Source organism: Ruditapes philippinarum, unplaced genomic scaffold (genome assembly GCF_026571515.1).
Source record: "Ruditapes philippinarum isolate M1 unplaced genomic scaffold, ASM2657151v2 ctg1315_1_1_1_1, whole genome shotgun sequence".
In the NCBI taxonomy this organism is placed as follows: Eukaryota; Metazoa; Mollusca; class Bivalvia; order Venerida; family Veneridae; genus Ruditapes; species Ruditapes philippinarum.
This window is the reverse complement of record NW_026865692.1, coordinates 194,914-210,329: the sequence shown is the minus strand read 5'-3', so window position 1 is coordinate 210,329 and position 15,416 is coordinate 194,914. Positions and strand designations below refer to the sequence as shown.

The 15,416-nt window shown below is 30.2% G+C and overlaps 1 protein-coding gene across 1 annotated transcript in view; it reads right to left on the bottom strand.

The window, feature by feature from the left end:
• The window catches only part of LOC132730008 (uncharacterized), an 83,792-nt gene extending 73,260 nt beyond the window's left edge, over positions 1 to 10,532 (bottom strand). The window contains exons 1-6 of the mRNA XM_060715852.1: positions 10,298 to 10,532; positions 3,297 to 3,840; positions 2,586 to 2,648; positions 1,771 to 2,175; positions 1,094 to 1,417; positions 840 to 932 (exon numbers count right to left, since the gene is read on the bottom strand). Of these exons, the coding sequence (XP_060571835.1) occupies positions 840 to 932; positions 1,094 to 1,417; positions 1,771 to 2,175; positions 2,586 to 2,648; positions 3,297 to 3,783 (1,372 nt within the window). The 5' untranslated portion in view covers positions 3,784 to 3,840; positions 10,298 to 10,532. The remainder of the gene's footprint in view (positions 1 to 839; positions 933 to 1,093; positions 1,418 to 1,770; positions 2,176 to 2,585; positions 2,649 to 3,296; positions 3,841 to 10,297) is intronic.
• Positions 10,533 to 15,416: the final 4,884 nt, after the last annotated feature.

Here is a 15,416-nt window from a genome sequence, read left to right as displayed (position 1 = left end):
AGGGAAAAAATGAGAATATAGATTAACAAGGCAAGTTGACGTTCACAGAACACAGACCAAATTTGTCCTTATTTACCAATTAGCAAATTTATTGTGTTTTGATCAATTGATAAGCATTAATTTTAGATAATTTAATGTTGAATGTCAAAGAACATGAAAAAATATGACAAAATCTGTCCAACAGCGAATTGGACATGGTTTATATGTCAAACAGGAATATAGAAACCTAATATTTCTGCATAATTCTTGCAAAACTGTAGGGTTAAAACTGAACCAATCTACATAATTTTATGTCAAATGCAAGAACATGAAAAATACTCATATAAACAACATATCGTATTCATAAAGGATTGACGAATAATTACATTCTTTCTCGAATAACAAAAGGCAACATCTTAGACAATTCAGAATATCAGACGCAGAACAAAAGGATCAAAACAGACCAATAATCGAATTATGCATCTGACAAAATGATATCTAATTGACGATTTTGACGAATTCAATGTCAAAGAGATACATATCGACTAAAAAGAAACACTGATATTTGACTTATCAGCATGTTTGGTTTCTCTGTAGAGGATAGAAAATTGACGAAAAAAAACTTTTGTCTAAAAGAATTGACAAGCCTAGATATTAGAGTATATACATTTTTCGACAAGTAAACGTTATTAACATTTTCATCATTACGTCACAATATAAAATAATTGAAATGTCCATCTTTTTATATTGATCAAAGTCCATATCCCCTAAAATTTGTAGATTTACCATCACTTAATGAACACATTCTATTTTCCTGTTTCAGTCAATTATAACACAAAATTAAATTTAAGTGTACGTACCTGGCAATAAGGGAACATCATTCTCTTTTGGTGTCTTTGCATAGATGCTCTCCGACTTTATGGCCTCTCTATCTAATGTAACTTCGTTGGACACTTTGAAATCAAAACCAATTACTCATTTGAAACAAACAATGTAACTTGATAGATGATCTTTGAATGTTTAAAACAAATTTGTGTTATTCTTAAATCTTTGCTATAATACTAATTAGGCAAATGTTTTCATTTTTTAATTGAACTGTTAGTAATATTCAAACCTGATTCTTCTAAAGCCTCCAGTACAGCACCGACATTCATAGATGATTTGAGAGTAATTTCGACCCCATAATGACGTGAAAGTGAGCCAGCAACCTTCGTCAAGCTATCTGAAAATTGCTTTCCCTGGAATGATTGTAGCATTTGAGGTAACGTTTCCCAATGTATTAATTCAAGGTTCAGCAACAGAGTGGTTTTGTTTTGTTCAATCAGCTTCATGTCTGTATTTACATCACGTGGTGCCATTGGCTTGTTGTCATGGATATTTCCTTCAGATGATATTTGAACAATATGTCGTTGTTCTTCCTTTTCATTTGATGAAGTTTCTTTAAAAATAAAGTGTTTAATGAATATGAACATAACATATTTTTACAAATTAAAGCAATCTTTTTTATCAGTCTTTATTATGTATTCAAAAATTAAATACATTGCAGGAACTAATTAAAAGGGACAAGGCAAACATTTGCAACATACACTAAGTCCATAAAGTTATATGTATATATAAAACGTTAGCTTCACATAAAGATGTTGAATTATACTGCACAAAAAGAATGCTGGCATGGTATTCTCTGATGCAATTTATATAACATTAAAGTTTACTTTTTGTCTACATTACAAGTATAGAAAACAAACGATTATAAGATTATTAGAAGATAACTGTAAGCTTTAATTTACTTACTTATATTATCAATCAATACCGATTGCAAACACTCGGATGTAACTTTGGATGTGATAGATATCGGATTTCTTGGTTTAAAGAAGCTATGAAGGGAATTTGATAAGTCCCTTAAATAACTTGTGTATTCCTGACATTCTACCTTATGAAGAAAGTTTAGGAAGTTTTCATAGTCCTTGCACTCAAAAAACAGGATGATGCATTTCCTTTCGCATCCTTTGAATACAGCAGCTTTATTGCTTTCCAAATAGCTAAGCATTCTATTAACATTCTTTTGGATTTCTTGAAATCCCCCATTTTCACTTGCCATGCTTTCAGCATGATTGAATATTGTCTCAAGAGTTTGTTCACAAAGAGTTATCCAGTTTGTAGAAGGACCACATATAACCAATTCTGTTTGCACACCAACTGTATATATCATAATAAAAGTAACCTTTCTATAAAATGATAAATTGTCATAAGATGTCAATTAAAACTTGAAATCTAATAAATGACTTTAAAGAGTTTCGATTTACAACCTTTGAAACTACTAACATCAAAATTCTATTATGTTTGTTATATATAAAAAATAAAATATTGCAAAAATGTATTAGTAAATGAACTGAAAATAATTCAATTATAACAGTAAGGCGGCTACTTCTAACATCTCGACGAGTTTGTAAAGGTAAGTATATTTACCATTGGCAAGATCAAATAAAATCAAAGCAAGTCATTCATTGACAGTGTATAACAAATCATGTCGTATTTAATATTTTGTCATATAGGGAAAGAATTTATTGTAAAAACATAAAAGCGATATACAAATTCATTTTACACACCTTTTACCTTCTTTTGACACGACTGGCTAAATCCATTTAACGTCTGTAATGATGGTTTTACGGCTGCAAAAAAGACTGAATATAAACTTTCTACTATATCAGAAATAAATATAACATGCTTAAGGCTTCAGATCAATCTAATTAAGATTTAAAAGCTTGAAAGTACGTACATGTACTTGATGTATTGAAGAGATATTCCTAATCAAATGGTAGGTGTATTTCCTTTATACTACTTACAATAATATTCATTTAATGTGCGTTTCTTTTGAAAAATTAATCTCAAAAAGAAGGCAAATGTTGTAATATAATAATTTAACCCTAGCCGTACTAAGTTCATTTCAATTTTTGACCTTGTTTTACTTTTGTTACCTTTTATCTTTTTGGATTTTTAGCATATTTTCATATAGGAGCGTCCAAATATTTCGCTAGAGATAGTTGAAAATTGACGAATATCGAAAATATAAAGATAATGCAATATACTCTATTTTCGATCAAATTTAAGTAAATTACAAACACGGGCTAATGCGAGTAATTTATGAGAAAATAAAGAATGTCTGTTAAAGTTCTATTTTTATTTTTATTATGTAGTTTGTTAGTGCGGACAACAAATAGAGATGCTAAGTTTATCAACTGTGGCTCGTTTGTAATAAAAGAGCATTGCATTATTTGAAATTTCTCCCGAGGGTTAAAGTATGAAAAAGGTTATACTACCATCTAATGGTCCGGAAGTAAACTGCTTGATGCAGTTAGAACAACGTTGTTGTACTGATATATCAAACGTTGACGCTAATGTTGTAATGATGTCACCTAAGTCTTCTATTATGTCTTCATATTTGCTTTCATCTAGAGCAGCAGTAGTGCAGTGCATATAAATATCATTTCTTAAATCTCTTAACAGTTTAAGCTTGACCTTTTCACCCGATTTAAGGTCTCTCCCAAAGACATTTATCAAAACACCAACTGACAGTTGCAAGTCCCAGTTCTTGATATCAGCTTTACCAAACTCCGGATACAATTTCTGGTATTGATTAACGTGAAATGAATGTTTAAGTTTCTGTTTATATTTTTGTAATAATTCATCCAGGTAAGTATCAGGCTTTTGACATTCTCTACTTAGAATTTCTTTTGAAATATATAAGCCACCTTCTATAAACAATAAAAAGGAACGTAGAAAGTATATGTTTTCTTTAGAAGCCATTTACATGAATCCAGTAACTTCTAATGATCTAACATTGCTGTCTTTCTTGTAATTGTTCTGAAAAAAGCAACAAAAAAGTTGAACCTTTCTCAATAAATTAATGTTTTAAAATCATCCTTCTAACTTAATTACTACATACATGATAGGTGAAATTAGCTTCAAAAAATTGATTAATTCATACAAAATAACTAATGATTTTAAGAAACATAAGAAACATTTTAAAAATCTTATTCATAAATTTTTATTATATAATATAAAATATGAAAGTTAACTACTCAACTATTCTGAATATGAAACAGGCCAAACGGATGTTGACATATGTCTCTTTTTTTGAAACATGAAAAGCATAAAACTAACAAAAAAGGTCTTCCATTTTTCTGAACGCTACGGCAAACAAACAAAATTGTTTTGATATGAAATATCAAATCATTGCTGTTATTTAAATAAGATGAAACATGCTTAACTTTATCCACTTCGTGTTATTTATAAGTCAGCATGTCTAATTTCTATCGATACTCTATCCAAATATGACAATTAAAAAAAACGTGAAACAGGTAAAATCAGTTTACTTATAAATGTTAAAACCAAATTATAATCCTTGATTTAAAAAAAGATACTTGATAATGAGTTTAAAGTAATCAAACTTAATATTTTCATTATCATCCTGATAATGATATTGTGAAACCGGTACAGGTAAATTAATTCAACATAGGTTTGTTATTGTATTAAAAGATTAATGATGTTTTAAAGAATTGATGCTCTTAAAGTAGGAGTTTAGAGACAAATCGATACTGGCTGTCTACGTACACCCGGATCTCTCTGCAGCACATGCAAACCTTAAGAAGTTTTCTTTAAAATCTAAAGCTAAGAATATTGTTAAGTCTTATAAACATTATTTGAAACATTTTTGCAAGTATAAATTTCAAACCCATTCCTTCCTCTTATTACAACGTTTCTCATATCTTTATTGTATGGGGAGAGAGATAATCCGCCTCTGTCTAAAATTAACAGCGCGTTTTATGATATTTCCCGTCGCATGAATAAGCGTAACCCTATCAACTTTGTAATTAGTTGATTTGTTAAAGAAATGTCTTCTAGATTTGAGATTCATGACAATTACTTTATTAAGACTTTCTTAATTTTTAAGATTTAACGAAGTTATTTCGTTAAGAAAAAACGATATTGTTTTTAAACGGGATCATATCGAAATCATTATACATTATACATATATTGTACGTGAGTCGAAAACTGACCAAATGAAAAATATCAAAATATTCTGGTCAGTAAAACTTGTCCATTAAAAGCACTCTAGAAATATTTGCTTCAATCGGACATCTTTTGCCGTTCAGAAGAATTTTCTTTTTTTTTTTGTAATAAATAAAAAACATACAAGCTAAGGGAAGGAAATATCATATCGTTCACAAGAGCGAGAGAAATATTTTTGTTTCATATTTATCTTTTAGGGTAATTCAAGTTGAAATGTGGTCTCCATTCATTAAGGTTAAGTGCAGCTACAGCTGCTGCGAGAAAGGCTTATCAAGAAGCATGTGTTGGAAAAGCGATAAAGCTAAAGACCTTTATGTTAGAGAAAGTGATGATTCGAGACAGTCTGTTTCCTTAAATGTACGTTTATAAAAATTAATGTTATTAGAAGTAATTTTCAAGGTCGTCTTTGTTTTATTAAATGAACTTGAATCATTATTCATGTTATTCATGTAAAACGAAATTTCTAGGGTTTTTGGGTGCCCATTTGTTTTTTTATACATTTTTGACACCTATATACATGTATGTGCTTGTTCTGTTTTTAAAACAAGGTTAAAATATTGTTTGATTATAAATACTTTATGTTTGTCTGAAGGAACTGATTTTACAAATACTTGGATCCAAAAATGGATTGTATAGCCAATGTAGATATTTCGAAATATAATTTTATTGAAACAAATAGTCAAACCCATGATATCACTAAATAAACATGGGTAAACAGGGAGTTCAGTTGTACCTATGATTTGTGTTCATGTTTACATACCGTTTATAAATAAGAACCAGTTGTATTTGTTCCTTTCTAGTGTTCATAATCAATTTGTTAACTGAAGAGATATTGGAAAATAAATACAATGTAATGCAATTCAAAGTTTTTACTTATGATTCTAATATATGCCCCCTTGAAAAATTTAAATTAATTTCAATATGTATTTTGATGTGTAATATCGTTATCACTAAATGTCCGCCCTTTCATAAAATTCGTTTATACATTTAGTGACAATAAATGTACAGGATAAAATATACTTCCTTGTTTAGAGGACAAGAAGTAATTCACATCACTGAGTGTAAAATACACTACTTAAACAAAGAATGATACTACAAATCTCTCGATAATTTTATTTTCAGCTTTTCTATTAAATAACACTTTTTCCAAAATAAATATGTTTATTTTTATACATGTATATTAATGGTTTGAACAGGACGGCAAGACATTTACAATTTTTCCTTCTTATGTAGATTATATAGCAAAACAGTTTAATTCTAAGGCGTTGCAGCTCAGTAAAATGTTGCTTGAATAATATTTTGTTTGGCCTGTTAGGATTGGAACGAGACTGTTATGTGGAAATATTATGGTCTGGGGCGACATCAAGGGTCTTTCTCTACACAAAATGAAAGATGCCGGCGAAATGAAAATATGAGGTGATGCACCCCAAGGATATTTCCAAATAAATGTCGAGTGTGATATTCAACAACTGTTTTTGTATCGCATAATAAATGATGTACAAGAAAAGCATTGATGCAAAGCATCAAAGGGCGTCCAAGCAAGAAATGCAGCAGGTGCAGATGAACTAGTAGATATATGATGCCAAGATATTCTTATAAACTTTTCAATGGTTCATTGGTTTTTACCAGAATTGTATATCACTTATGAATGAACGGACGAAAGACATTGTTCATTATTTATAACTTTGATTGGCATGCTAGAAATTAGAGTATTACTTGTTATTTCTTTATAATCGTGGTTATTAATAGCAACGGATATACATGTATACAATCATTTATTATCCATATGTGTAACGCATGATCAACACCACACTTGTGTAATTGTCCCTTATGTTATCGCTATTAGCGAAGACCCCCTCTTAAGGTATCTGTTTACACTTAGTAACAATATGACACTTGTTATATTACCATGTTGATCATGTTGAGCATAATAATTATTGTTTATTATACAATAATTGTAATATCTATTTTAATAAAAAAATACAGATTTTATGAATATTGTTTTCTTTTCTTTTTTGTGTTTTATGCGCTATTTTAATACTGAGTTTTTACGTTTACTACTATTTTAAGAATTCAATTGTCATATTGACCGACGATTATCAGTCAAAACTTAACTGGAAAACGTCAGTAAATTATGGTTAATCTTTCAATATATAATATTGTTTATTCTTAAACCATATACATGTACATTTGTATTTTTCTTTATCATTTTTTAAATTATCAATCAATTGAATAATTCATAAAATCTGATTTGTATCTTTGAATAATTCCTCGGCAGCTTTACTAAACACGAATAACAAATTAAATAAAATGTTTCAAAGTTGATAGTGTCATATTAATGCCATAAAAATGTACATTTTTTCTCAATTATTGTACATATTTATTGTTTTTATCTCATATAGATAAAATAAAACATGCGATTTGTGTTGTTGGTTTTTTTTTCGAATTGTATGTTTATGTATAATAATAATCAATAAATTTGAGAGTTGATCTGTGTTTATTAATTATTGTAACCAAACTAAGTGACAAACATTCATTTTGAAAAAAAAAGCTTATTTATCTGTAAAATATTTGTTCTGTTCTGTAACGATATCAAACATCTACTCCAAAACCGGGAGAGACCGGACAATAAACGTGTGGTACTATTCGCCGGTCACTAGTAAATCCCGGTCAAAATAGACCAGGAGAGACCGGGAATTACCGATAGGAGTACATCCCTCTATAAATAGATTTTCGGAATATTTAGGTCATCAACTCATCATTCTATTTACAGCTTTCGGAATAACATACCATAATAACCCACTGTGTACTACAAAATAATAAATAAAAATACCCCGAAGAGCGCGATTTATTGACGGAAAAGGTTATTTCATTTGAAAATGTTTGCATTGCGAAATTCTCCAGTTCGCTATTCGATGTACATATCGCGACTAATTAATAATCAAGCACCCTCATACCGATCGGAATGATCGGCTTTTATTATGAACAACTATAAAAGGCTCGAGAAGTTGCTGTCGCCCTTTCACAAAATCTGATTTCATTCCATAAAAGGCGCCGCGCTTCGGCGCGAACGCCAATAAATGAGAATTTGATAAGGCAAATTTTTCTCAAATAATAAATTTAATTCACTACCTCGGAGCCTCAGTTACTTTTAATAGTACAAAATGACCGAATATTTATTTTTGGTATTGTAAACCCCAAAACGTGAGAGCCAGTCAGAAATATGGTGGATGTTCCTGATTGCTGTAAACTAGCTGTAAGAAATATGACGCGCTGGTATTACCTTTACCGACGTTTGATTAGGACTTTTTATCACATTTTTAAATAATGAAAACGATAATTAAGTATTTACTTAGGGCATTTAAATTGATAAAATTCAAGTGTATTGCTATGCAGAAAAATGTTTATATATGTTGTGCCTTATTACACTAAATTACATTTAGGAAAATTGATTAAAACTACGTCCATGCTCCAATCTAAACCGTGTATTAAATTAGGGCTTTTTTCAAAAACCCCATCACCTATCCCCAATCTGAATACAATCGTTATTTAGCATTCTTTATTTCGATTAAGTGCAGTAACTCTTGTTAAAGCCCGATAATGGCGTATACCAGCCAGACCTGGGGACAATAACATTGATCAGTTATTGATCTAGTTACAATTACTTTCAGATTTTAATGTCATTGATTACCTTAACTTGCCTCTGTAATCAATTAAATTACAATTACTTTAAGAGAGTAATTGATTGATAATTGATTAAATGGTTACATGATCTAGAATTAAGACTACCCGTTTAATACAAATTCAGTTCAAATTCTTTGTTTTATTCTTAATTTGACCCAACTATTGAGACCACGGATATAAAGGTCAACACCTATTTTTTGTTATGATCTGCTTGAATGCTCATTGGAATTACACTCGCGTCTCAAGGTGTGAAAAACTGTTATTATTGGGTTATTTTTCAATGAAATAAGGCGAGAAGGCACCATTTAGAGGGTTTAATATTACAGCAAAATTTTTGTGAAGAATTATTTTTTTATTTGATAGGTGATTTTGTACGTCATATAATATTTGATATTGAAATCTGACCAAGATAATTCAATGTTAAATTTCATTAGAAAATGTTTTGTTCTCATCAGAATAAATATCATAGCATACTTTTAAGTGTCTTTTATAGTGTATTTATAGGTTAAGATACATATTGTTTGTTCATAAAAAATTACTAGCTTTGACCACAGTCATAAAGTATTTTAGCAAAGATAGAATATTTTCAATTAACACCACTTTGGTCCAGACCCGATGGCGGTCTTAACTGAGGGTTTTTACTTCATAACTGTAAAACAAAAGTTTAACTATATAATGTAAAATCCTATGAATTTAAATAGTTTCCTGTTAAATCTGAAATAATCAATGTCAATCAAATTGTAATCATAATTACTGACTATTTAGTCAATTACAAATTTAGCTTTAATCGATTAATTACAATTAATTTAATTAGTTTTGGGCAAGGTTATCAATTACATATTGATTATAGTGTAATCATACAATCGATTAAAAAATCAATAATTGCGACTTTGATTGGTTTCCCAACATCCAGTTTTAATTATTTGTGAATTGGGTGAAAGAAAACGACCAATACATTATCCAAAATAATATGTGCAAGCCACCTTTCTTGAATAGGTTCACAGGTACTAGACAGTTAGAGTAGTCAATAAAAATCACAACAGCGTTATTTTTGCATATATTTATAGTTGTTTTGCCGAAACATTTTAATAATTCTTTTTTTTTTTTTTTTTTGAAAATCGTGACATTAAATACATATACACAAAAAAGAAACAAACATGAAAATTTTGAATTAATCATTTCACAACATTATACAGGAACTACAAAAATGATCATTGGAAAAAATAAGGCCATCATTTATTAAAAACATGCAAGTACTTTCATATGAATCAAAACATATATTTCATTATACACGGGTGCTGATTTTTTTAAACTTACATAAATTGATTTTACTGCCCAAGGATATATTAGTAATATATATTTTTACTTTTCTATTACAAAGAAATCAAATGCTGTGATTCGGATTGCCTTAGATTCGGACTACCTACAAATGCTATGCAACATTTTAACACATAAACTGACGGAACAGATTTGCACATAACGTCCCCTATTAAAATTGATGAAATTGTCTATATTGACTTAACAGGAAAACGATTAACTGTACAAAAATGACATTCTGACTTACCTGCAGTATATCAAAATTTGGAAAAAGAAACTGATACAAATCTAATAAATCCAAACAAATGTTCACGTGATAAATGTCATCTACAAAAGTCGAATAAATCAGTAACAATATTTATATTAATAACAGATCTATTTAAATATGTTTGTTTTCATGTCCTAAAATGATTTTAAGAGTGTTCTTACTTAATACATTTACGGTACGAAACTAACAAGAAAAACACCTCATGATGTTATGTCTACTTTTACATCTTGAGTCATAATGGGGTTCCCTGTTACAATGAATGGCTTACCCAGGATGTACATGTATGTAACTAATCTGTCAGATATTCACGATTATGAAAAGATATTTAGGTGCGTCGGTTATTAAGGTTCACGTACTTGTTTCTTACCACCAGATACATTCACATTTATTGAAAAATTTAATACACTCATGTATATGTTCGTGAAGTTAGACGGAGCATCCGGAACAGCCGGAACACATTTCTGTCTAGTCCGGCTACTCTGGCCAGCCGGAATCCAGTACCTACTTAACAGGCTAATCAGAGACGATACAGTAAAACCTGTGCAAAAGACCATTGGTTTATTCCTTAGTGTAATTTCAAATTACTTTTCACCTCTATCTCTGGTCTTTGCGGCTGTCCAGAATAACCAAAATCAAGGCTACTTAAGATGGAAAACATCCGAAGACGGATTCATGAATATTCGTGTCCTGCAAGGTGTGACCGTGTGTCCGCTGGTATAGGTGTGTCCGTCGGGAATACTTCTGTAATTTGCGGACGTTGAGTAGAAAATCGTAATATAAATGGTAATTTCAGCTCATATCTCGCCAATTTCGGCTGGCACCTGTCAAGCCTCAATTCCGCAGAACCCCATATGGCGGGATGGTAAGGGGTGTGATCGTGTGTACGCTGGTATAGGTAGTCCGTCGGGAATACTCTGAGTTTTTTTTTAAATTTGGACGTTGAGCCGAATATTGAGCTATTTATGGTCATTTCAGATCATATGTTGCCAATTCCTGCTGACCCCTGTGAGCCCAAGCCTCGATTCCGCACAACCCCATATAGTGGGAAGGTAAGGGGTTCTGACTGTGTGTCCGCTGGTATAGGTGTTTCCGTCGGGAATACTCTGGTATTTTGCCGACAGTGAGCCGAAAATCGTACTATTGATGGTCATTTCAGCTAATATCTCGCTAGTCGTTGTGAGTCAAAGCCTCAATCCGCAGAACCCCATATTGTGGGATGGTTAGAGGGTGTGACCGTGTATCCGCTAGTATAGGTGTGTCCGTCTGAAATACACTGTGTTTTATTTTTTGCAGATGTCGATTCGAAAATCGTTCTTTATATGGTCATTTCAACTCATATCTCACCAATTCCGACTGGCCTTTGTGAGTGCCAGCCTCAATTCTGCAGAACCCCATATGGTGGGATGTGTCAGGGATCTGATTGTGTTTCGCTGGCATAGAAGTTTCCATCGGGTATACTCTGGTATTTGTCCGACGTGTAGCCGAAAATCGAACGGTAAATGGTCACCAAGAGACCAAAAAGACCAAGAGTGTAAAGATCCTATATGTTGTAATAGAGGTTTTACACCACACTAACATGAAATTATATATATATAAATAATAATGCTTATTAAACAATTTTCAAAAATCGAACAATATATAAAATATGTTCAGCAAATATGTGTATATATTATATGTAATCATGAACATATATGCATTCATTTCTTATTGAAACATTCGACTTAGACTTTATAGAAAATAAATTGTTTATTACCTCCATTTATTTACATGAAATGTTAAATTCGGTAATATCTTTATAAATAATGCTTTTTGGAACATACTAAATTGATAAATCTTAACTTGAGCATCATATTTATGATATAAAACCATAAAAATTTGTGTTACAGGATCTTTAATTCAATCAATAAAATAAAACGATGAGACGAAAAAATACAAACAATAAAGAAAGCAAAGATGAAAATAAGTTAAAAATTAAATGTTATTAAAATAACTTGCTGACCTTTATGAACATCGTGTAAATGCCTTTATTTTAAGAACAAGAGCTATTCATGTAGAACATAACGAAACAAATAGTAAATATTTTGCAAACTTAGAAAAAAGACAAACAGAGAAAACGGCTGTACGTTAATTAAAATTAGAAAATAAAGAACAAATATATAACTAAAAGAAATATTTAAAGAAGAAAAATCTTTTTATGAATGTTTGTACAAACATAGAACTTCTCAAAGTTCACATATTTTTAATACAGACATAAAATCATTGAGTGGCGAAGAAAAAAGCATATGCGAAGGGAAAATTAATGAACATGAATGTAAAATAGCTTTATCAGAAAAATAATAAAAGTCCTGGATCTGATGGTTAAACAGTAAAATTCTATAAAATATTTTTGAATTGTGTAAAAGACTATATCTTACTTCGATTAATTACTCAATTGAAACTACAAGATTAAAGATTAACAAGACTTCAAAGACAAGGAATAATATCTCTTATTCCTAAACCGGATTTATCAAATTGGAGACGAATAAGCTTGCTCAACGTTGAATATAATCTTGCAACAAAAACAATTTCAAATAGAATAAAAAAAGTTTTGCAGTCTATTTTAAGCTTCAATCAAACTGTTTTCATGAAAAATCGACATATAAGTGAAAATGTAAGGCTAATTTTTGAAATTATTGAACATCTGCAGAAAGAAAATTAACCGAGTTTACTGTTCTTTGCAAATTATGGAAATGCATTCGACAGTCTAAGCCATCCATTTTAATTTGATACATTGGATAAATTTTACTATGGCAAAAATCTTATAAGATAGATTAAAAAATTTTACACTGGTATATCAAGTATAGTTATCAATAATGGACATTTTTCGGAGTCTTATTACATAGAAATGGAGGTTCGTCAGGGATGTACATCATCATCTTCATTATGTATTTTCTTTATAGAAATGTTACCAAATTTCAAAGGAAAATATCTTAACAGTAATATCACTTTTCAGCTTTAGAAAACCCATCAGTTTGTAAAATATAGCATGCCTTTTAATAATATACCACAAGGATACCTTGATAAACTGAAATCTACAAGAAATCATAACAAAGTACAAAATACACGCCTTAAAAAAGTTTTAAAAAAATCAAAATATATGTTAATAAGCTTTTATATAATATTCAACTTGAAATGATAAAAAGTTCAAAAATAAAAATGAAGAGAAATAGGGGAAAAGAAATAGAAACTAGGACTGAATTGGATTGGCTGAATAATAAATGTAATTAAGACTTTATTTAAGCAGCACTATTTTGATTCATGCGATTAAAAATAAGATTTTTTTTCCAGTTATAAATGTAAGCAATGAGTGGTAACAACGTGTAATTAATTATAATTATAAGTGGAATAATGTTAGATGCTTATCACATAAAGTAGCGCTGAATGCGAAATTATTTGTCATAAAAGTAAGAAAATGTCAGCAAAGTATACAAAATACTGCATCTTAATTACTGAAGAAATTGACAAAAGGCAGCTAAAGCTAAAGATGGTTCAGGTAACATGCCAATTAGTAACTTTTTGGAAACTATAAGAGGACACTGAAATAATAAGCTTTTTAGAAATAAAAATAAAAGAAAGAATTTCTGGAGCATAATTGGTCTTTAAATATTTATGCAATTTAACATTTTGTTTTTCGTCAATATTGACATATTTAGATAAATAATTAAGGTTATATTAAAAGGTATGCAATAAAGTATTTTGGATATAAGCAGTAGCCCAATTTCACGAGAAACGAACAATTTTATTCTCAATATATTAGCATAAGTGAGACAACTCTTACTGAATCAAAAGATGATTCTAAAGAGGAGTTTGTTTGCTTTTCATATCACGTAACCTAATATTTTTGCCGTAAGATTGTGATTCTATTACACATTTTCTAAATTACATATTTTACTCCAATTCCTTTAATTAAGTTCCACTTAAAGAATTGTTTTAAATAATGCATTATGGAATACCATTACAAGATGTTTAAGATGGATGTTACCACACACTTCAAAGTTCAATGCAGGGTATATTTTACCAGAATAGGTACATTGAGTAATAGAAAGAGCATCGAAACACGAGGCTATCTGATTTGTACTAGGAGGCGTAGCCCCCGAGTATAAATCAGATTACCGAGTGTTTTGATGTTCTGTCTCTTTTGTATCATAGTCAAACATAAAACACGTTCCCTGTTTCACAATATGAAACCCCAGAAAAAAAGAACCAATGGACGAGCATCTGAATATGATATTTCTGTCGCTTTCCCTGTCTCTGCCGTCAAAATAAGTAAACCCCAGCAAAAATGAGCCAATCAATGGGCATGCTCTGGAGTGCGTGTAACTAATACCCTCACTCCAGATGTATATGTATACGATTTAACTCTGACACATTTTCAACAGAAAGGTCCCCAAACTATGATACAACAATACCTTACTGCATTCTTTAACGGATTAAAAATATAAAAAATGTGAAATCCCAAATTAAATGTATGTATTATGTAGTGCATGTTTGATGTGTGTAAGTTTGATATGAGTAAATACTTCACAATTTAAAAGCATAATGTGAATAAAGAAACATATAGGTAAAAAGCTACTTATTGCAAGCATCTTGCTACGCCCATTAATCGTTAATGTTGCTGATTAAATGTTACTGTTTTCCACCTATAAACATTCTGTAGAGTAAAATAGCAAAATTTAAAACATTAAAACTAGATGTAATCCCTGTAAATCAGTTCACATAAGCTGCTGCAGAATGTACTTTGTTTCGCTGGTTTTTATAACACACAAAAACTGATTGTTTGCGATTGTGATATATATATATAATCTCAGACAACTGATACTATCTAGAGGAATGTGAGATATCGCTCAATATAAATATATATTATATAATATATATATAATGTACCAGAACTTGACTGATGTGTAACTTAAAGCTTATTTCTATCATTGCTTTCTTGTATAATGTACTTTAATAATATTATTAAAGTCTGTTAAACATTTGTAACTCTTTTATACGTTATAGACATGTGTTTACAAAGACAAAATTCAGATATGGAAGGCACGAGTTCAAGATCAATTTA